At 40.9% G+C, this 23,849-nt stretch overlaps 1 protein-coding gene across 1 annotated transcript in view; it reads left to right on the top strand.

Moving 5' to 3' along the window:
• LOC115147124 (mitogen-activated protein kinase kinase kinase 1-like) overlaps positions 1-23,040 on the top strand; it is a 191,321-nt gene extending 168,281 nt beyond the window's left edge. The window contains 6 exon segments of the mRNA XM_065004604.1: positions 1,617-1,769; positions 2,146-2,308; positions 2,749-2,880; positions 3,160-3,302; positions 8,953-9,084; positions 19,190-23,040. Coding sequence (XP_064860676.1) covers positions 1,617-1,769; positions 2,146-2,308; positions 2,749-2,880; positions 3,160-3,302; positions 8,953-9,084; positions 19,190-19,339 — 873 coding nt within the window. The 3' untranslated portion in view covers positions 19,340-23,040.
• The last annotated feature ends 809 nt before the right edge of the window (positions 23,041-23,849 follow it).

Genomic DNA, 23,849 nt, shown 5'->3' with positions numbered 1-23,849 from the left:
CTAACATCTCTGGAGAGACCTGAAATTAGCTGTGCAGGTACGCTCTCCATCCATGAGAGGATCTGCAGAGAAGAATGGAAGAAACTCCCCAAAAACAGGTGTGCCAAGCTTGTAGTGTTATACCCAATAAGAATCGATGCTGTAACCGCTGCCAAAGATGCTTCAACAAAGTACTGAGTAAAGGGTCTGAATACTTACATAAATGTAATATTTCAGTATTGTGTGTAGATTGATGAGGATTTTTTTTCCTCATCAGTTTTCAAATAAGGCTGTAACATAACAAAAGATGGAACAAGTCAAGGGGTCTGAATACTTTCCCAAGGCACTGTATAGCAAATACAGCAATGTAAAAATGTCTACGAATATAACCCAGATTATAAACTGGGTGGTTCGAGCCCTGAATGTTGATTGGCTGACAGCCATTACATTGGTAAGCAGTTTTTAATAGCAATAAGGCACCTCGGGGGTTTGTGATATATGGCCAATATACCACAGCTAAAGGTGTTGCATCTTGCCTAAGAATAGCCCTTAGCCATGGTATATTGACCATATACCACACCCACCCCCCGTGCTTTATTGCTTAAATATAGCATGAGCTATATAAAAAATAATCAAGCATAGCACCATGCATGAGAAATGCTAACAAACGGGTAAATGCTAATAAGCATGCTAAATCATAATACATTCTGAATGAAATTGTTAATCCTAGAGCTAACGCTAGTGAAACCGCGAGCTAGCTAACACCCTCAATACAAATGGTAGTTATAACAATAGTTAATATTGAACTCCGAAAACAACGAGACATAAACATCTTAAGGCACTTTAAGATGCAGGCACAATAACATATCAGACAGCAAAAGTATTTTTAACCACAGGAGAAAGACTAGTAGGATGGAAAACATGAAATGCTGTCAGTATGGTGAAAGTAAGTTGCTGACTGAAGCACTTTTCTGGCATCTGCCCTGCTCGTGCTACACTGAACGTCCCAGGAATACTAACTGCTGATAGGCTAACATAATGCAGTCTGGCATGACCTTGACCAATAACAACTAAAGAAGTTTGGGTCTTGTGAATAGGAGGCTGAACTGCCTATGTAGAAAGCACTAAATAGCTGACTGAAGCTGGCCATTTTTTACAATGGCCGTCTCAGTCACCAGATCTCAACCTAATTGGACACTTATGGGAGATTCTGGAGCGGCGCCTGAGACAACGTTTTCCACCACCATCGACAAAACACCAAATTATGGAATTTCGTGTGGAAGAATGATGTCGCATCCCTCCAATAGAGTTCCAGACACTAGTAGAATCTATGCCAAGGTGCATCGAAGCTGTTCTGGCTTGTGGTGGCCCAACGCCCTGTTAAAACCCTTTATGTTGGGGTTTCTTTATTTTGGCAGTTAATTGTATGTGTATAGGCAATAGGCCCAGGCCACGTTCAGTCGACAGACGTGAAACGTTGCAGATAGAAACGTCATAAATAGAACTGACCTGATTCCTGGCTACATGTCAGAAATGCATGTTTGATCTACATAATATCTATCTGAGTGTTCCACAACATTGTATCCTGCCCTGGTATGGGATGGCATACTGACATGGTGTCTTCTATGGTCCCCCAGACCCCAGAGACTCTGACTGGCCTTACCAAAGCAAAGCAGCCCTACAGGGAGGGCCACGAGTGGCTGAAGGGCCAGCAGATTGGCTTGGGGGCCTTCTCCTCCTGCTACCAGGCCCAGGACGTGGGCACTGGCACCTTGCTAGCAGTCAAACAGGTGAGAAGAGGAGACACATACAAGGCAATCAGAGATCCTATCCTAGGGCTGATTCTCCTATGATGAATTCCAAACAACCCCTATGTACTCCTGTTGATATGATAGAAATGGATAGGTATGAGCAATATTGTGAAAATTCATCCTAGCCGTTCAGAGGGCAAGGGGGACCTATTACCATATTTTCTATACCGATTCAATTCTTTCAGATCTGCAGGAGTGTCTAGGATTGGGAGCTAGGTGTTGTTTCTAGGTAGGCACTATGGATTCCATTTCAGAGTTAATTCAATTTTAACAAGTGACATCAAACTGAGATGTATCCCTTAAAGAGAATGTCCAGATCATTCATCCCATGAGTGTGTGTGTCCTCTCCATCTAGGTGACGTATGTGAGGAACACATCGTCGGAGCAGGAGGAGGTGGTGGAGGCTCTGAGGGAGGAGATCCGGATGATGGCCCACCTCAACCACCCCAACATAATCCGCATGCTGGGGGCCACCTGCGAGAAGAGCAACTACAACCTGATGGTAGAGTGGATGGCAGGTAAGTGCCTTTGATGATGACACGTTTCCCGCTTTCATCCTTTGTTCAATTCAAATCAATCCAGTTTGATTTAGATGGGGTTTTTTTAAATATAATTTGATAGATTATTGTTTCCTGCTTTGTAACTTTGTGACATGATCATTCATCATTTATTTTTTTACTTTTGAAAATGTATAGTATTAATTGAACTTGTATTACTAATGAGAGAACTTTCAAGTTATGGGATGAATATGTATCAGCTGCAATAACTTCATGTAACTAATTAAGAAATTCCAGAAGTTTAACGTCATAGTAGATATTGTAACTTCTGACCCTATCCCTCCTACTATGAAACATTGTCCTCCCTCCTATAACAATCACACTGTTCCTCCCTTAGAAATAGAATGACTAGGTTATAGTAATTCTATCTCTATGGTTTATCCTCTCTATGTTCTGTCCAGGTGGGAGTGTGTCCCATCTCCTTAACAAGTACGGGGCCTTCAAGGAGGCTGTGATCATCAACTACACGGGGCAGCTGCTCCGAGGTCTGGCCTACCTCCATGAGAATCAGATCATCCACAGAGACATCAAAGGTGAGTGCACACACACACACACACACACACACACAATCAACCTCCAGCACACAGGAAATCCCTGCTGAAATTGTGCTGCCTGTCACAGAGCTGAAGGAAGGGGGATGGCAAGCCCATATGTGCTAGACCCATGACACAAACAAACTCATTCATGTGTTCCACGTTTTAGCTTTTGACTGTGGGGGCTTACTATAATAAGGGCTTGGGATTTTTACTGGTCAGGACATCCTATCTCTTCAATAACTACCCTTCCCCATCTCCACTCTCTCTCTCCCCCAGGTGCCAACCTGCTGATTGACAGCACAGGTCAGAGGCTGCGTATAGCCGACTTTGGGGCTGCTGCCAGACTGGCCTCTAAGGGCACTGGAGCAGGGGAGTTCCAAGGCCAACTCCTGGGAACCATCGCCTTCATGGCCCCCGAGGTAAACATGGATGACAGAGAGAGACTAAATCTGTGTCAGAATTAGCACTCTCTTCCCGGCATTTAGTGCATTAATTTTGACCAGAGCCACAGAGCATTTCAGACACACACACACTGTGTGTGATGGCTGACATGAAGCTTGTGAGCATAAAGCTAGAAAATTCTGCCACTTAAACGAATGCCCTAAGATCAAAACCTCTCAATCCTCTGTATCCTGTTTGTGGAGAGGATCTGAAAGAGAAAGAAGAAACAGAGGCTGTAGCCTTCTGTGGGGGCTGTTTTTTTGAAGAGGTCCCTGAGGTCCACTTTAGTTCAGTTCCCCAGCAGACACGTGATTCTGAATGGCCTGCATAATGGCGGCTGTGTTTCGCCACGAAATAAAATCTTGGTCGGAAACCATTGACATTTAAATATCCTACCCCAAACACAAGATAGAAAGATTTGGCCTCAGAATTTTAAATTTTTTAAATGTATTATTTCACCTTTATTTAACCAGGTAGGCTAGTTGAGAACACCTTTATTTAACCAGGTAGGCTAGTTGAGAACACCTTTATTTAACCAGGTAGGCTAGTTTATTTAACCAGGTAGGCTAACACCTTTATTTAACCAGGTTTGAGAACACCTTATTTAACCAGGTAGGCTTGAGAACACCTTTATTTAACCAGGTAGGCTAGTTGAGAACACCTTTATTTAACCAGGTAGGCCAGTTGTTGAGAACACCTTTATTTAACCAGGTAGGCCAGTTGAGAACACCTTTATTTAACCAGGTAGGCTAGTTGAGAACACCTTTATTTAACCAGGTTAGGCTAGTTGAGAACACCTTTATTTAACCAGGTAGGCTAGTTGAGAACACCTTTATTTAACCAGGTAGGCTAGTTGAGAACACCTTTATTTAACCAGGTAGGCTAGTTGAGAACACCTTTATTTAACCAGGTAGGCTAGTTGAGAACACCTTTATTTAACCAGGTAGGCTAGTTGAGAACACCTTTATTTAACCAGGTAGGCTAGTTGAGAACACCTTTATTTAACCAGGTAGGCTAGTTGAGAACACCTTTATTTAACCAGGTAGGCTAGTTGAGAACACCTTTATTTAACCAGGTAGGCTAGTTGAGAACACCTTTATTTAACCAGGTAGGCTAGTTGAGAACACCTTTATTTAACCAGGTAGGCTAGTTGAGAACACCTTTATTTAACCAGGTAGGCTAGTTGAGAACACCTTTATTTAACCAGGTAGGCTAGTTGAGAACACCTTTATTTAACCAGGTAGGCTAGTTGAGAACACCTTTATTTAACCAGGTAGGCTAGTTGAGAACACCTTTATTTAACCAGGTAGGCCAGTTGAGAACACCTTTATTTAACCAGGTAGGCTAGTTGAGAACACCTTTATTTAACCAGGTAGGCTAGTTGAGAACACCTTTATTTAACCAGGTAGGCTAGTTGAGAACACCTTTATTTAACCAGGTAGGCTAGTTGAGAACACCTTTATTTAACCAGGTAGGCTACTAGTTGAGAACACCAGGTTTATTTAACCAGGTAGGCTAGTTGAGAACACCTTTATTTAACCAGGTAGGCTAGTTGAGAACACCTTTATTTAACCAGGTAGGCTAGTTGAGAACACCTTTATTTAACCAGGTAGGCTAGTTGAGAACACCTTTATTTAACCAGGTAGGCTAGTTGAGAACAAGTTCTCATTTGCAACTGCGACCTTTATTTAACCAGGCCAAGATAAAGAAAGCAGTTCCAGGTAGGCACATTTATTTAACAACACAGAGTTACACATGGAATGAACAAAACATACAGTCAATAATTCAGTATGGATGTGCAAGTAGAGATACTGTGGTGCAAAAGGAGCTAAATAAATAAATACACTATGGGAATGAGGTAGATAGATGGGCTGTATACAGATGGGCTATGAACAGGTGCAGTGATCTGCGAGCTGCTCTGACAGCTGGTTTTTAAAGCTAGTGAGGTGGGAATCTCCAGCTTCAGTGATTTTTGCAGTTTGTTCCAGTCAGTGGCAGCAGAGAACTTTATTTAACCAGGAAGGAAACACCTTTATTTAACCAGGCGACACCTTTATTTAACACAGGAGGAATTGGCTTTGGGGGTGACCAGTGAGATAGACCTGCTGGAGCGTGTGCTACGAGTGGGTGCTGCTATGGTGACCAGAAAGCTGAGAGAGGGCGGGGCTTTACCTAGCAGAGACTTGAAGATAACCTGTAGCCAGTGTTTTTGGCGACAAGTATGAAGCGAGGGCCAGCCAACAAGAGCGTACAGGTCGCAGTGGTGGGTAGTATATGGGGCTTTGGTGACAAAACGGATGGCACTGTGATAGACTACATCCAGTTTGCTGAGTAGAGTGTTGTAGGCTATTTTATAGATGACATCGCCGAAGTCAAGGATCGGTAGGATGGTCAGTTTTACGAGGGTATGTTTGGCAGCATGAGTGAAGGAAGCATTGTTGCGAAATAGGAAGCCGATTCTAGATTTAATTTTTGATTGGAGATGCTTAATGTGAGTCTGGAAGGGGAGTTTACAGTCTAGCCAGACACCTAGGTATTTGTAGTTATCCACGTATTCTAAGTCAGAACCGTACAGAGTAGTAATGCTGAACGGGCAGGCAGGTGCGACCGATGATTGGTTGAATAGCATGCATTTAGTTTTACTTGCATTTAAGAGCATTTGGAGGCCACGGAAGGAGAGTTGTAATGACATTGAAGCTCGTCTGGAGGTTAGTTAACACAGTGTCCAAAGAAGGGCAAGAAGTATACAGAATGGTGTCGTCTGCGTAGAGGTGGATTAGAGAATCACCAGCAGCAAGAGCGACATCATTGATTTATACAGAGAAGAGAGTCGGCCCGAGATTTGAACCCTGGGGCACCCCCATAGAGACTGCCAGAGGTCCGGACAACAGGCCCTCCGATTTGACACACTGAGCTCTATCAGAGAAGTAGTTGGTGAACCAGGCGAGGCAATCATTTGAGAAACCAGGGCTGTTGAGTCTGCCAATAAGAATGTGGTGATTTACAGAGTCGAAAGCCTTGGCCAGGTCGATGAATACAGCTGCACAGTAATGTCTCTTAACGATGGCGGTTATAACATCCTTAAGGACCTTGAGCATGCCTGAGGTGCACCCATGACCAGCTCGGAAACCAGATTGCATAGCGGAGAAGGTACGATGTGATTCAAAATGGTCAGTAATCTGTTTGTTAACTTGGCTTTCGAAGACCTTAGAGACGCAGGGTAGGATAGATATAGGTCTGTAGCTGTTTGGGTCTAGAGTGTCTCCCCCTTTGAAGAGGGGGATGACCGCGGCAGCTTTCCAACCTTTGGGAATCTCAGACGATACAAAAGAGAGTTTGAACAGGCTGGTAATAGGGGTTGCAACAATTTTGGCAGATAATTTAAGAAAGAGAGGGTCCAGATTGTCTAGCCCGGCTGATTTGTAGGGGTCCAGATTTTGCAGCTCTTTCAGCACATCAGCTATCTGGATATGGGTGAAGGAGAAATGGTGGGGGCTTGGGCAGGTTGCTGTGGAGGGTTCCAGGCAGTTGACCAGGGTAGGGGTAGCCAGGTGGAATACATAGCCAGCTGTAGAGAAATGCTTATTGAAATTCTCAATTATAGTGGATTTGTTGGTTGTAACAGTGTTTCCTAGCCTCAGAGCAGTGGGTAGCTGGGATGACGTGCTCTTATTCTCCATGGACTTTACAGTGTCCCAGAACTTTTTTGAGTTTGTACTGCAGGATGCAAATTTCTGTTTAAAAAAGCTATCCCTAGCTTTCCTAACTGCCTGTGTCTATTGGTTCCTAACTTCCCTGAAAAGTTGCATATCACGGGGGCTATTCGATGCAAATGCAGAACACCACAGGATGTTTTTGTGCTGGTCAAGGGCAGACAGGTCTGGAGTGAACCAAGGGCTATATCTATTCTTGGTTCTACATTTTTTGAATGGGGCATGCCTATTTAAGATGGAGAGGAAGGCGCTTTTAAAGAATAACCAGGCATCCTCTACTGTCGGCATGAGGTCAATGTCGTTCCAGGATACCCCGGCCAGGTCGATTAGAAAGGCCTGCTCGCAGAAGTGTTTTAGGGAGTGTTTGACAGTGATGAGGAGAGGTCTTTTGCTCGCAGACCCATTACGGATGCAGGCAATGAGGCAGTGATCGCTGAGATCTTGGTTGAAAACAGCAGAGGTGTATTTGGAGGGTGAGTTAGTTAGGATGATATCTATGAGGGTGCCCGTGTTTACAGATTTGGGATTATATCTGGTAGGTTCATTGATAAATTGTGTGAGATTGCGGGCATCAAGCTTAGATTGTAGGATGGCCTGGGTGTTAAGCATGTCCCCGTTTAGGTCACCTAGCAGCACGAGCTCAGAAGATAGATGGGGGGCAATCAAATCACATATGGTGTCGAGGGCATAGCTGGGGGCAGAGGGAGGTCTATAGCAAGCGGCAACGATGAGAGACTTGTTTCTGGAAAGCTACATTTTTAGTAGAAGCTCAAATTGTTTGGGTACAGACCTGGATAGTAATACAGAACTCTCTATCTTTGCAGTAAATTGTAACACCGCCCCCTTTGGCAGTTCTATCTTGTCAGAAAATGTTATAGTTAGGGATGGAAATTTCAAGGTTTTTGGTGGTCTTCCTAAGCCAGGATTCAGACACGGCTAGGACATCCGGATTGGTGGAGTGTGCTAGGGCAGTGAATAAAACAAACTTAGGGAGGAGGCTTCTAATGTTAACATGCATGAAACCAAGGCTTTTACGGTTGCAGAAGTCAACAAATGAGAGAGCCTGTGGGATGGGAGTGGAGGTAGACACTGCAGGGCCTGGATTAACCTCTACATCACTGGAGGAACAGAGGAGGAGTAGGATAAGGGTACGGCTAAAGGCTAACAGAACTGGACGCCTAGTACGTTCAGAACAGAGAGTAAAAGGAGCAGATTTCTGGGTACGGTAGAATATATTCAAGGCATAATGTACAGACAAAGGTATAGTAGGATGTGAATGCAGTGGGGGTAAACCTGTGCATATAGTGATAATGAAAGAGATATTGTCTCTAGAAATAGCATTTAAACCAGGTGATGTCACACGTGTGTGGGGGGTGGAACTAAATTGTTAGCCGAGGCGTGTTGAGCAGTGCTAGAAGCTCTACAGTGAAATAAAACAATAGTTACAAACCAGAACAGCAATCGACACGGCATGGTGACGTTAGAGAAAGGCATGCGTAGCCGGGTGATCATACAAGTCCAGTGGCTTCAAGCAGCTAGCGGAATTGAAGCCATAGTCGTGATAAAGAATGAAGAAAGAGAGCAACTAAATACAGACCCAACAAAACATGATGGGAGGCTCCGTGATAAATTTAACTCGTTGGCCGAGTCACATCCTTTGGTTTGACATTGTGTCCATCCACCAAAAATAAGTCTGTTGTGTAACTGTGCCACTCCTCAATAACACCCAGTCAAGTGTTGTAAAACAATGGCTTGGCCATTTCAGTCCATTCTGCTGCTATTTGCACATTAAAGACTATGAATGGAGTAGAGTTAAGTGTGCGTGTGTAGTGGGTGCGTGCATTAAATGCTTAAATTCAATAAACAATGTATTTGTCCATATGTTGACACCTTCAGTGTATGGTTGACTCTGTAGGTGCTACGTGGACAGCAGTACGGCCGGAGCTGTGATGTGTGGAGTGTGGGCTGTGCCGTCATCGAGATGTCGTGTGCCAAGCCCCCCTGGAATGCAGAGAAACACTCCAACCATCTTGCCCTCATATTCAAGGTACCGTCAATACAATTAGTGTGGTCCTGTATGGCTCAGTTGGTAGAGCATGGCGCTTGAAATGTCAGGATTGTGGCTTTGATTCCTGGGGCCACCCAATGTGAAAAATGTATGCACGCATGACTATAAGTCTCTTTGAATAAAAGTGTCTGCTAAAGGGCATTTATTATTGTTATAATAAAAGCCACAAAGTTAAGATTTTAAGGAAACCATGGCCAGTCACTTAGATATGTGATCAATTTGTCTTCAGGACCAGAAATATCCTATACCTCGACATTATATTGTTGGTCATTAGCATTATCATTGAATATGCGACACAAAAAACTGCACAATCAGTGTTTTCCCCAACTAGATGGAGTTGTCACTCTCTGCTTGTAAGTCTGAACTGAGATAATTCATAGGATATACTGTCACAACATTACTTTATATTGATTGATGTACACACATATAGCTGTAAAGACTCACGTATAGTTGTAAAAGACATACAGTACTCTAGTGACTTCATAAAGCATTCATACCCCTTGACTTGTTCCACATTTTTTGTGTTAGAGCCTGAATTCAAAATGGATTAAATATTTGTTTTTCCTCTCACCAATACCCCATAATGACAAAGTGAAAACATGTTTTTAAAAATGTTTGCTAATTTATTGAAAATTAAATACAGAAATATCTATATATTATATTCTATATTCAGACACCTAAGTCAATACTTAATAGAAACACTTTCGGCAGCGATTACAGCTGTGAATATTTCTTGATAAGTCTCTAAGACCTTTCCACAACTGGATTGTGCAACATTTGCCCACTATTCTAAAAAAAAAGTATTCATTCTCTGTCAAATTGGTTGTTGCTAGACAACAACTTTGCCACTCACGAACATTCACTGTCTTCTTGGTAAGCAACTCCAGTGTAGATTTGGCCTTGTGTTTTAGGTTTTTCTCTTGCTGAAAAGTTCATTAATCTCCCAGAGTCTGATGGAAAGCTGAACCATGTTTTCCTCCAGGATTTTGCCTGTGCTTAGCTCCATTCCATTTATTTTTTTATCCTGAAAAACTCCCCAGTCCGTAAGACTTACAAGCATACCCATAACTATACTTGAAAATATGGGGTGTGGTACTCAGTAATGTGTTGTATTGTATTTGCCCCAAACAAAACACTTTGTATTCAGGACAAAAAGTGAATTCCTTTGCCACATTTTATGCAGTATTACTTTAATGCCTTGTTGCAAACAGAATGCATGCTTTGGAATATTTTTATTCTGTACAGGCTTCCTTCAATTTCACTTTGTCAATTAGGTTAGTATTGTGGAATAACTGAAATGTTGTTGATCCATCCTCAGTTTTCTACTGTCACAGCCATTACACTGTAACTGTTTTAAAGTCACCATTGGCCTCTTTCCGGCAGTTAGGAAGGACGCCTGTATCTTTGTAGTGACTGGGTGTATTGATACAACATCCAAAGTGTAATTAATAACTTCACCGTGCTCAAAGAGATATTCAATGTCTGCTTTTTAAAATTTTTACCCATCTACCGATAGGTGCCCTTATTTGCGAGTTATTGGAAAACCTCCCTGGTCTTTGTGGTTGAATCTGTGTTTTAAAATGTACTGCTTCACTGAGACCTTACAGATAATTGTTAAGGTCATATTGAAAAACATAATTACACATAATTCCACTTTCAGGCAGAATTTGATGAGATTTGAGAACATATTGTGAGTGATTTTAGATCATTCCTCTATGCAGAGTCTTTCCAGATCCTTGATATCCTTCGCCTGAGCTGATGGACTGCCCGGCAGGTAGCCTAGTGGTTAGAGCGTTGGGCCAGTACCTGAAAGGTTGCTGGATTGAATCCCTGAGCTGACAAGGTACAAATCTGTCGTTCTGCCACTGAGCAAGGCAGTGAACCCACTGTTCCCTGCTGCCGAGGACGTGGATGTTGATTATGGCAGCCCCCCGCACCTCTCTGATTGAGAGGGGTTGGGTTAAATGTGGAAGACACATTTCAGTTGAATCCATTCAGTTGTACCACTGACTAGGTATCCCCCTTTCTTCAATTCAAATCACAGGTTTTCAATAACCAGGTTTCTATCCAACCTTTTTATGCGAGTAAAGTACATTTCGGATATAAAATGTCATGACAAGCTTGATGGGATCAGCAATTTTGACAGTAAACTTTCCACATATTGACCCCCAAAAATACCCTAGAAAAGGTGGGATAATTTTTATGCGAGAAATAAAAAATATTGATATAACAACCATCATATTGAAGTAAATTGGAGCCACAGAGTGATATTGTCTGGTCCTCCCACTATGACTTTGGAAAGCATGCAGTTTATTAGTCTGCAGATTAAATACATGATGATGAACTTCACAGGGTAATGAGCTTCACACTCCTTTCCAATAAATATCTTATTCTGGTGACATGATGATTGATGCATGGCTGTCCATAATAATCTCATCATGTTCAGTTGAAGTCGGAAGTTTACATACACCTTAGCCAAATACATTTAAACTCAGTTTTTCACAATCCCTGATATTTAATCCTAGTAAGAATTCCCTGTTTTAGGTCAGTTAGGATCACCACTTTATTTTAAGAATGTGAAATGTCGAGAGAATGTAATAGTAGAGAGAATGATTTATTTCAGGTTTAATTTTATTTCATCACATTCCCAGTGGGTCAGAAGTTTACATACACTCAATTAGTATTTGGTAGCATTGCCTTCAAATTGTTTAATTTATGTCAAACATTTCGGGTAGCCTTCCACAGGCTTCCCACAATACGTTGGGTGAATTTTGGCCCATTCCTCTTGACAGAGCTGGTGTAACTGAGTCAGGTTTGTAGGCCTCCTTGCTCAAACAAGCTTTTTCAGTTCTGCCTGCACATTTTCTACAGGATTGAGGTCAAGGGCTTTGTGATGGCCACTCCAATACCTTTACTTTGTTGTTCTTAGGCCATTTTGCCACAACTTTGGGAGCATGCTTGGGGTAATTGCCCATTTGGGAAGATCCGTTTGCGACCAAGCTTTAACTTCCTGACTGATGTCTTGAGATGCTGCTTCAATATACCCACATATTTTTCCTCCTTCATGATGCCATCTATTTTGTGAAGTGCAGCAGTCCCTCCTGCAGCAAAGCACCCCCAAAACATGATGCTCCAACCCCTGTGCTTCACGGTTGGGATGGCGTTCTTCGGCTTGCAAGCCTCCCCCTTTTTCCTCCAAACATAATGATAGTCATTTTGGCCAAACAGTTCAATTTTTCTATCTAGTTCTATCAGACCAGAGCATTTCTCCAAAAAGTATGATCTTTGTCCCCATGTGCAGTTGCAAACCGTAGTCTGGCGTTTTATGGCGGTTTTGGAGCAGTGACTTCTTCCTTGCTGAGCGGGCTTTCAGGTTATGTCAGTAAAGGACTCGTTTTACTGTCGGTATACAGTGGGGAGAACAAGTCTTTGATACACTGCCGATTTTGCAGGTTTTCCTACTTACAAAGCATGTAGAGGTCTGTCATTTTTATCATAGGTACACTTCAACTGTGAGAGACGGAATCTAAAACAAAAATCCAGAAAATCACATTGTATGATTTTTAAGTAATTAATTAGCATTTTATTGCATGACATAAGTATTTGATACATCAGAAAAGCAGACCTTAATATTTGGTACAGAAACCTTTGTTTGCAATTACAGAGATCATACGTTTCCTGTAGTTCTTGATCAGGTTTGCACACACTGCAGACCTTCTCCAGATCCTTCAGGTTTCGGGGCTGTCGCTGGGCAATACGGACTTTCAGCTCCCTCCAAAGATTTTCTATTGGGTTCAGGTCTGGAGACTGGTTAGGCCACTCCAGGACCTTGAGATGCTTCTTACGGAGCCAATCCTTAGTTGCCCTGACTGTGTGTTTCGGGTCATTGTCATGCTGGAAGACCCAGTACGACCCATCTTCAATGCTCTTACTGAGGGAACGAGGTTGTTGGCCAAGATCTCACGATACATGGCCCCATCCATCCTCCCCTCAATACGGTACAGTCGTCCTGTCCCTTTTGCAGAAAAGCATCCCCAAAGAATTATGTTTCCCCTCCATGCTTCACGGTTGGGATGGTGTTCTTGGGGTTGTTCTTCCTCCAAACATGGCAAGTGGAGTTTAGACCAAAAAGCTCTATTTTTGTCTCATCAGACCACATGAACTTCTCCCATTCCTCCTCTGGATCATACAGATGGTCATTGGCAAACTGGCAAACTTCAGACTGGCCTGGACATGCGCTGGCTTGAGCAGGGGGACCTTGCGTGCGCTGCAGGATTTTAATCCATGACAGCGTAGTGTGTTACTAATGGTTTTCTTTGAGACTGTGGTCCCAGCTCTCTTCAGGTCATTGACCAGGTTCTGCTGTGTAGTTCTGGGCTGATCCCACACCTTCCTCATAATCATTGATGCCCCACGAGGTGAGATCTTGCATGGAGCCCCAGACCGAGGGTGATTGACCGTCATCTTGAACTTCTTCCATTTTCTAATAATTGCGTCAACAGTTGTTGCCTTCTCACCAAGCTGCTTGCCTATTGTCCTGTAGCCCATCCCAGCCTTGTGCAGGTCTACAATTTTACCCCTGATGTCCTTACACAGCTCTCTGGTATTAGCGATTGTGGAGAGGTTGGAGTCTGTTTGATTGAGTGTGTGGACAGGTGTCTTTTATACAGGTAACAAGTTCAAACAGGTGCAGTTAATACAGGTAATGAGTGGAGAACAGGAGGGCTTCTTAAAGAAAGACTAACAGGTCTGTGAGAGCCGGAATTCTTACTGGTTGGTATGTGATCAAATACTTATGTCATGCAATAAAATGCTAATTAATTCCTTAAAAATCATACAAGTGATTTTCTGGATTTTTGTTTTAGATTCCGTCTCTCACAGTTGAAGTGTACCTATGATAAAAATGACAGACCTCTACCTGCTTTGTAAGTAGGAAAACCTGCAAAATCGGCAGTGTATCAAATACTTGTTCTCCCCGCTGTAGATACTTTTGGACCTGTTTCTTCCAGCATCTTCACAAGGTCCTTTGCTGTTGTTCTGGGATTGATTTGTAGTTTTCGCACCAAAGTACGTTCATCTCTAGGAGACAGAACGTGTCTCTGCGTGGTCCCATGGCGGCTGCGTGATCCCATGGTGTTTATACTTGCGTACTATTGTTTGTACAGTGGAACATGGTACCTTCATACATTTGGAATTCGCTCCCAAGGAAGAACCAGACTTCTGGAGGTCTACACATTTTTTTCTGAGGTTTTGGCTGATTTTATTTTTAATTGCCCATGATTTCAAGCAAAGAGGCACTGAGTTTGAAGGTATGGCCTTAAAGTACATCCACAGGTACACCTCCAATTGACTCAAATTATGTCAATTAGCCTATCAGAAGCTTCTAAAGCCTAAAGAAAAGGCACAGTCAACTTAGTGTATATTAACTTTTGACCCACTGGAATTGTAATACAGTGAATTATAAGTGAAATAGTCTGTCTGTAAACAATTGTTGGAAAAATTACTTGTGTCATGCACAAAGTAGATGTTCTAACCGACTTGCCAAAACTATAGTTTGTTAACAAGAAATTTGTTGAGTGGTTGATAAACAAGTTCTAATGATTCCAACCTAATTGTATGTAAACTTCCAACCTCAACTGTATACGAGAGTAGGTGTTATGAACATTAGAGTAGTATGTATAGTCCATAGATACTTTTGCTATTAGTTTTTTTCCAGATATCTCTTTTATTTTACCTTTATTTAACTAGGCAAGTCAGTTAAGAACAAATTCTTATTTAGAATGACGGCCACGGAACAGTGGGTTAACTGCCTTGTTCCCGGGGCAGAACGTCAGATTTTTACCTTGTCAGCTCGGGGATTCCATCTTTCGGTTACTAGTCCAACGCTCTAACCACTAGGCTACCTGCCGCCCTATCATTCCCATCTCTTTAGTAAGAGAGTTCAATATCTTTGCAGATCTTGAGTTTGTGGTGGGGACTTGAGATGATTTGTCCAGGGTTGGGTTGAGGGTACATTTAAAATCTCCAGCCACCACTCCAAAGGAAACACAATGCTCATTGAACAGGGTTATAATTTTTGACATGAAAGCAGGACTATCTGTGTTAGGGGCGTATATGTTTAAGATAGTAAATGGTTGCCCATACAGTGACCCATTTATCAAAATAAATCTCCCCCACAGATCAGATATGTTTTTGTCAATTATGAATGGAACATGCTTATGGATAAGAATGGCTGTGCCTCTACTGTTTGTTTGATTTGAAAGACGAGAAATCCACCTCTCCCACCCAAGCTCTGCAGAGTTTAGCAAGTTCAGCATCACAGAGGTGTGTCTCTTTTTTAATAGTGTGATGTTTGCTTTTTCCTTTTTAAGAACACATATCTTTTTCCATTTTATTGCATGACCTAGACCATGGCAGTTCCATGTCAGTAGATTTAAGGTACTAGTAATCGAACTCTAGTCAAAGTTATCTCTGGGTAAAGGTGGATAATAGTTACAGCTGTGATCATATAAAAGATAAGTAAATGGTGTACATAAAATAACAATCTCTGAACACCCCAGCCGAGTTCCCAAACAACTCGACATATCCCTTTGGATCTATTAACCCCACGCTCAGTCTCAATTCTGTGTTCCAAAAAACGGGAACAATTTTGGACCAAATAAAATAAATTATGCAGTAAATCCTTAAAACTTCTTGACACACCTATCCCATTAGCGGGATCATTTTCATCAACATCCGCTGAATTGCAGAGCGGCAAATTCAAATTAAATTACTAAAAAAATTAATTTTCATGAAATCACAAGTGCAATATAGCAAACCACAGCTAAGCTTGTTGTTAACTTCTCATGGTATAGGGGACGGTTGCGTCCCACTTGGGCAAAAAACAGGGAAAATGCAGCGCAGCAAATTCAAAACAATTCTATAAAAATCAAACTTTCATTAAATCATGTAAACAAAGAGGTTAGCATATTTCAACCCTGCAGGCGCAATACAAAACGCAGAAATAAAATATAAAACATGCCTTACCTTTGACGAGCTTCTTTTGTTGGCACTCCAATATGTCCCATAAACATCACAATTGGTCCTTTTGTTCGATTAATTCCATCCATATATATCCAAAATGTCCATTTATTTGGCGCATTTGATCCAGAAAAAAACAGCTTCCAAAATGCGCAACGTCACTGCAAAATATTTCAAAAGTTTCCAAAATATTTCAAAAGTTGCCTATAAACTTTGCCAAAATATTTCAAAGTACTTTTGTAGTTACTTTTTTAAACGTTAATAATTGATTAAATTGAAGACTGATCTATCTGTTTTCAAGTCTTGGCCAACTCTCAACAGCGTTACCCTTTTCCAGGATGGCCCTACTTCTTCATTGCACAAATGAATAACCTCAAAATTCCAAAGACTGGTGTCATCCAGTGGAAGCGGTAGGAACTGAAAACAAGTTCCTAAGAAATATGGTTTGCCAATGAGATCTCAGTGAACAGACAGAGACCTAAAAAAAAATGTGAACGGTTAGTCCTCAGGGTTTTGCCTGCTACATAAGTTCTGTTATACTCACAGACATGATTTAAACAGTTTTAGAAACTTTGGAGTGTTTCCTATCCAAATCTCTACTAATAATATGCATATCTTATATTCTTGGCATGAATAGCAGGAAGTTGAAATTGGGCACGCTATTTATCCAAAAGTGAAAATGCTGCCCCCTATACCTTTAGAAGTTAATCCACCTGGCGTGTCAGATTTCCATAAAGCGTTTCGGCAAAAGCATAACAAGCATTTATGTAAGAACATCTCTCTCAGTAGACAAAATATTACAAACAGCTAGCAGCCTAGCTGTTTGGTCACGAAAGTCAGAAAAGCAATCAATTAAATCGCTTACCTTTGATGATCTTCGGATGTTTGCACTCACGAGACTCCCAGTTACACAATAAATGTTCCTTTTGTTCCATAAAGATTATTTTTATATCCAAAATACCTCCATTTGTTTGGCGCATTATGTTCAGAAATCCACAGACTCGAGCGGTCACGACATCGCAGACGAAAATTCCAAATAGTATCCGTAAAGTGCGTAGAAGAAAGATGTCAAATGTTTTTTATAATCAATCCTCAGGTTGTTTTTACAATATATTATCGATAATATGCCAACCGGAATGTAGCTTCTTCCATAGGCGAGAGAGAGAAAATGGCTGTTGCGCATGAAAAACTCTGCTGGCACCCAGCCATCCACTGACGCGATGGGTTCTTTGTCGCTAATTTTTCAAAATAAAAGCCTGAAACTATGTCTAAAGACTGTTCACAGCTTGAGGAAGCCATAGGAAAATAAATCTGGTTGATATCCCTTTAATTGGAGGCAAGGCATCCAATGGAACAGAGAGTTTTCAGGACTTCCTTGTTTGATTTTCCTCAGGTTTTCGCCTGCAATATCAATTCTGTTATACTCACAGACAATATTTGGACAGTTTTGGAAACTTTAGAGTGTTTTCTATCCTAATCTGACAATTATATGCATATTCTAGTTTCTGGGCCTGAGAAATAGGCCGTTTCAAATGGGTACGTTTTTTAGCCAAAAACGAAAATACTGCCCCCTACGCTCAAGAAGTTAAAATTAAGATGGATCTATAGGATAAGTTGTTTGTTTTTATTAAAACAAAATATCAACAGGATAAGACCATGGGCATAAAATTGACACATTGAGGCTCCTGTTAGGTCTGTAAATGTGTCGTAATCGATAGGCTATAAATGGTGGAGGCCTATGTGAAAATGATAACTACCAATAATAATGAAAAGGGGGGAAAATAAAGATAAAAGTTTAGTAGGCCTAGGTTAGGCTATAGGGCCTATCCCTCTCTCAGCTAAAACAAAATTAATTCAAATTAGACGGCTATGATGACATTTAGCGGGGCGGGGCGGGTGGGTCATTGGATGTCGGCTATATGTCGTCGGCTAAGATGCCTCAGTCAATGGAGTATATCTTCACCTCGTCAAACTCTCTGCGCTTTCGCCGTATTCCAGCGGACAGATCTTGGTGTAAGGTGAGTTTGACATTACCTACTGTAATGGTGTTGATTTTTGTCGCCTGTAGGACTCGTTCCTTGTTGGTGAATCTCAGGAAACATATGGTGATTGGGCACGGTGGTTGTCTGGCTGCTGGTGGGGGCCTTAGTGCTCGGTGAGCTCTCTCCAGTTCTATGGGCCTGTCGGTGGACAGGTGGAGCCACTCAGGAAGTTTGTCTTGCAGGTAGCGGATCAGTGGAATGTTTAGCTCTTCTTTTTTGGCCACAATTATTCCTTCGCCCCCTATTTTCCAGATCCTCTGTTTTCTCCTCCAGATGCTCTATTTTCTTTTTAGCAGATGCTATTGTTTCCATGGCATCTGCCAGTGACTTTTCCACGGATAGGATTCGCCCCTCTGCCTCATCCAGGTGCCCCGTGTTGATGCTTATCTTGTTGTTGATGTCAGGCAAAGCATTTTCCAGGGTTGTCACCTTGCCCCCTATCACTCTGAGCTGAGATAATTTTGATCTAATTTGATGTTGAGTTCTGTACGTTGGGATCTTAGCTCCGAAAGGAATCTTCAACAGAGTGCGAGGTTGGCAGTTGTTGGCCCTCGCGAGGGGACGGGTCCTCTTGCTCCTAGCTAATGGCACTATCTTTTTCTGAAGCTAGCTGTTTCTTGGAGGCTTTTTCCACGGCTATTGGTCGAGTCTGGGTAAAAATGTCACCTGTAATGTCGCCTTTTGTAGCCTCCATGATTTTTTTACTAAAGCTAATGGAGTTTTTAACTTGAAGTGGGGGTAAGATTAAGAATTGGAAACTAATTGTGCGGAGCTCTTAGTTCATGCGGAAATCTCGTTCAAGGGTCACGGGATCCCCCTATAGCTCAGTATTTCAATTGTTTATTTTATACAGTCATTTTTGCTCATCTTTATCAAGGGTGTCAATAATTTCGGGACCCCACTGTATATATAGCTGAAAAAGCACCCTATTGGCCTTCCTCTTTCATCCAAAGTCCTTGTGGTTGATTGGGTTTCTACAGTGTCATTACTTCACCCTCAAATCCTCTCTCCCTCTCCCCCAGATTGCGAGTGCCACCTGTGCACCCTCCATCCCTCCCCAGCTGACTGTGGGCCTGAGGGACGTCACCCTGCGCTGCCTGGAGCTGCAGCCCACGGACCGTCCCCCCTCCAGGGAACTCCTCAAGCACCCCATCTTCCGTCTCAACTGGTAGTCCCCAACATCCTCCCCCAGTCCACTACCCTCCCTATCCCAAAGCGTCCGTATGGAAATACTACTGAAGGCCTAGCCAAGCCTGCTTTCTCTCCTCCTCTAAACGCTTCCAATCAGACCAACCTCCCTAACCGCTACCATTACCACCTTCCTTGCACCCCAGACCCTCCCCAGTCAAGAGTGGAGGGCCTGGGATGGACAGTAGTATCTGGGCCCTCCTCTCTCTCTCCCTTCTACTATGGCCTCAAACTGCTGTATCTTAGCACAAAATGTAAAAAGCAAGTCGCAAAATTTCTACTACGAAAATGGTGCATTCTTAGTCACAGGGCCATGTTGGTATACTGTAGTCTGTATTGCTCTTCAAGGCTTTGTTCTGGTAATGAAATGGTTCATTAAGCACTTCCGTAGCCATTTTGCAGTGCCGCAAAGGTTTCAAGAAGTTATTTCCATTTTAACCCGTGAGTCAAAAATAAGTCCTTAGAACCACAAATGGAAGACGATAGAGTAAAGATGGTTTTTATCACTTATGTTGTATAGTCTGGTCATAAGTCTCAGAAGAAAATCATAATGAAGCGGCTTAATCGGTTGATTTTGTGCATAACTGCGTTTCTACAAAGATGCCGTTAAAATGTGCATTTTACTGTTGGGCCATCAAGCTTAGTCGAATAATCATGAAGATCACTTAAGTGTTTCAGGGATTACTGACATATCTAACAGAAACTTTGCTAGTTTGGCAAGCTTAACACTGGATGTGAACGCTTATGATGCCGGTATTTGTCTGAACTGTTTTTTTGTTTTTAAGACATGAAAGACATAAAAAGTTTTAGAACACCTACTCATTCAAGGGTTTGTCTTTATTTTTAGTATTTTCTACATTGTAGAATAATAGTGAAGACATCAACACTATGAAATTACACGTATGGAATCATGTAGGAAACAAAAAAGTGTTAAATTAATCAAAATATATTTTCTTCAAATAGCCCCCCTTTGACTTGATGACAGCTTTGCACACTCTTGGCATTCTCTCAACCAGCTTCATGAGATGGTCACCTGGAATGCATTTCAATTAACAGGTGTGCCTTGTTAAAAGTTCATTTGTGGAATTTCTTTCCTTCTTAATACGTTTGAGCCAATCAGTTGTGTTGTGACAAGGTAGGGGTGGTATACAGAAGATAGCCCTATTTGGTAAAAGACTAAATCCATATTATGCCAAGAATAGCTCAAATAAGCAATTAGAAACAACAGTCCATCATTACTTTAAAACATGAAGGTCAGTCAAGCCGGAAAATGTCAAGAACTTTGAAAGTTTCTTCAAGTGCAGTCGCAAAAAACATCAAGCACTATGATGAAACTGGCTCTCATGAGGACCGCCACAGGAAAGGAAGACCCAGAATTACCTCTGCTGATAAGTTCATTAGAGTTATTTGCCTTTTTGCCCAAATAAGACTCATCTCATCTCAACATCAAGTGTTCAGAGGAGACTGTGTGAATCAGGCCTTCATGGTCAAATTCCTGGAAAGAAACCATTACTAAAGAACACCAATAACAAGAAGACACACGAGCAATGAACATTAGACCAGTGGAAATCTGTCCTTTAGTCTGATAAATCTGAGATTTTTGGTTCCAACCGCCATGTCTTTGCGTGACGCAGAGTAGGTGAGCGGATGATCTGAAATATAAAATATATTTTGATTTGTTTAACAATTTAACAATGATTCCATATGTTATTTCATAGTTTTGATGTCTTTACTATTATTCTACAATGTAGAAATTAGTAAAAAATAAAGAAAAGCTCTTGAATGAGTAGGTGTTTCCAAACTTTGGTCTGGTACTGTGTATGTAACAAGAATTGTTATATTGAGTGAACAAAACATTAAGAACACCTGCTTTTTCCATTACAAATTGACCAGGTGAAAGCTATGATCCATTATTGATGTCACTTGTTTAATCCACTTCAATCAGTGTAGGTGAAGGGTAGGAGACAGGTTAAATAAGGTGTTCCTAATGTTTGGAATGCTCAGTGTATATTATATATATATATATATATAAAACGGATATGTTTCTTAGCTTTTTGTATGTTATTCTCTCTTCAAAACTATCCTTACAAATTGAGACATCTGTTGAGTATGGAGGTAAGGTCTCCCAACAACGTTTTAATGTCGGGCCACGGCGTTAAAAGAAATCCCCCGTCGGCCTCTTAACTTTCGCTGTTACGCTGTGTGCGTCACGCATATTTGTGTATTTGTTTATCATTTAATGAACCTTCAAAACCTCTATTTTCAATATTGATCTACCATTCTTTTGGTGCTATTCTGTTGTAGAAGGTCACACAACAATTCAGTTATTTTTGATCTGAGAACTATTTGCTTTTTTAATATGTTATAAAATCCGTATATATCTGAGGTTTTTATCAAACTTCTTTTTTCCATGGGGGATTTTCTATTTGATAAATATAAATGCTGTTCAATGTAGTTTTTTGAGTCAAGTGATATTTCGGAACTCAAGCTAGACCTTTTTGCTTGTAAATGTTTTTTCTCTCTCTTTTTAATTAGAGTTCTTTCTCAAGCATGATCCTAAATTGTGTTACTTGTATGAACTATAACTCTTCAAGTGTTGTTGTTCTCGTTGTAATCAGTTAAGAAAGTAAAATTCTGATAATTAATTAATTTAATTTAAAAAAATATTGAATTGGAAATATGCATTTAATTGCTATTTTTATATTTGAATCTCTAGTTTAAAGGGTTCAAGAGTTCGAATCCCGTAATGGCAATGGTTTGAGACAATTTCAAAAATACTGTTTTTTTTTGTTGCATACAATTGTATATATTTAATACTAATCATATTTCTTTATGTGGAGTATAAGCTGATCAAGCTTGAAGACTTAAATGTAAATAAATGTGAAGTTTGGTAGTTAAAATTATTGTACTTGACTGTATTTTTATACCACACTATTTTCCATAAATATTAGTTTTTGTTCCTGCTTCTGGTTATTTTTCTTATCTTACCTTTCAATGTATTTTTAAAAGCTTTAAAGTTATGCACTCTTGTTTTTTTTATATACTGGAAGAAAAATCTGTTTCGGTCAAATTCATAAAAGCTAGTCAGTGTTATTTCAATTTGTCATGTCTGGTAAGAATTATAATCTCTCAATGCCTTCTGAATCCTCCTCTTATCCACCTGTGTCTCAGCCAGCTTTCTAGTCTTTATGCATTATATTTTCTTATTTTATGTTGATGTGATGTAATCTTATGTCCTTTTTTGGATCTGAGTTGGCTTGAAATGTGTGTGTGAAATTGTATGCTGTTTCCTATGCCACTTGGTGGTACTTTTTTATTTGTAAAGAATGTCTATTGCTCTTTTATTCCAGTCTCCACTACCTCATGTGTCCTATAGAGTCTCTTCTACCAAAGTTCACTTTCTAAATATATATATAAATATACAGTATATTATTTTTTATTGACTATTGTGTTTTTTGGTTTCTCTTTTTCAAAAATTCCAGGGCTAAGGGCTAACTTATATTAGCACATTTTTCGTGCAAAATCTCATGAAATCTCTGGGTTATAAAAAAAAATGAAACTATATCCTGTAAGTTAAAATATATCAAGATATTTTAATTATTCAAATCTTTACCCTATTCGAAGCATTTTATATCATGAATTTGAACTTATTTTATAGTAAATAAACAAAATATTTGGGGAAAAGTGTCTTGTTCCTCCTGTCATTTTGCCAATGTACCATGTGTTATATTTATCAATACAGACAAGTATTATTCACTTTAATATGAATTACTGAAGCAGGCAGGGCCCGGAGTCTGGGGGTGGGAACCCCTGCATACACATTTATTCTCCCTCTATTCTGTTTCATTGCTTCTGCTCCTATCCTGTCATAAAAATAATACAAATACAAAAGGTGTTAGTGGTTCTCTTTAAGCAAAACAAAAATATACTTCAGACAGAGTCCTTTTCAGTCAAACCTGCTCAACTGAGTTTCCGAGATGAGGTGGGGAAAGATGCACATACAGTAACTACAGTGTATTTGGAAAGTATTATAAGGTACTGCATCTCACTACAGACCCTGGTTAGATTCCAGGCTGTATCATAACCGGTTGTTATTGAGAGTCCCATAGGGTGGCGCACAAGTTTCCGAGATGAGGTGGGGAAAGATGCACATACAGTAACTACAGTGTATTTGGAAAGTATTATAAGGTACTGCATCTCACTACAGACCCTGGTTAGATTCCAGGCTGTATCATAACCGGTTGTTATTGAGAGTCCCATAGGGTGGCGCACAAGTTTCCGAGATGAGGTGGGGAAAGATGCACATACAGTAACTACAGTGTATTTGGAAAGTATTATAAGGCACTGCATCTCACTACAGACCCTGGTTAGATTCCAGGCTGTATCACAACCGGTCGTGATTGAGAGTCCCATAGGGTGGCGCACAATTGGCCCAGTGTCTTTATGTTTTGGCCGGGGTAGGCCGTCATTGTAAATAAGAATTTGTTCTTAACT

This window comes from Oncorhynchus nerka, linkage group LG19, assembly GCF_034236695.1.
Source record: "Oncorhynchus nerka isolate Pitt River linkage group LG19, Oner_Uvic_2.0, whole genome shotgun sequence".
Lineage (NCBI taxonomy): Eukaryota > Metazoa > Chordata > Actinopteri > Salmoniformes > Salmonidae > Oncorhynchus > Oncorhynchus nerka.
The sequence above is the reverse complement of the archived record's forward strand: the minus strand, read 5'-3'. Positions and strand labels throughout refer to the sequence as shown.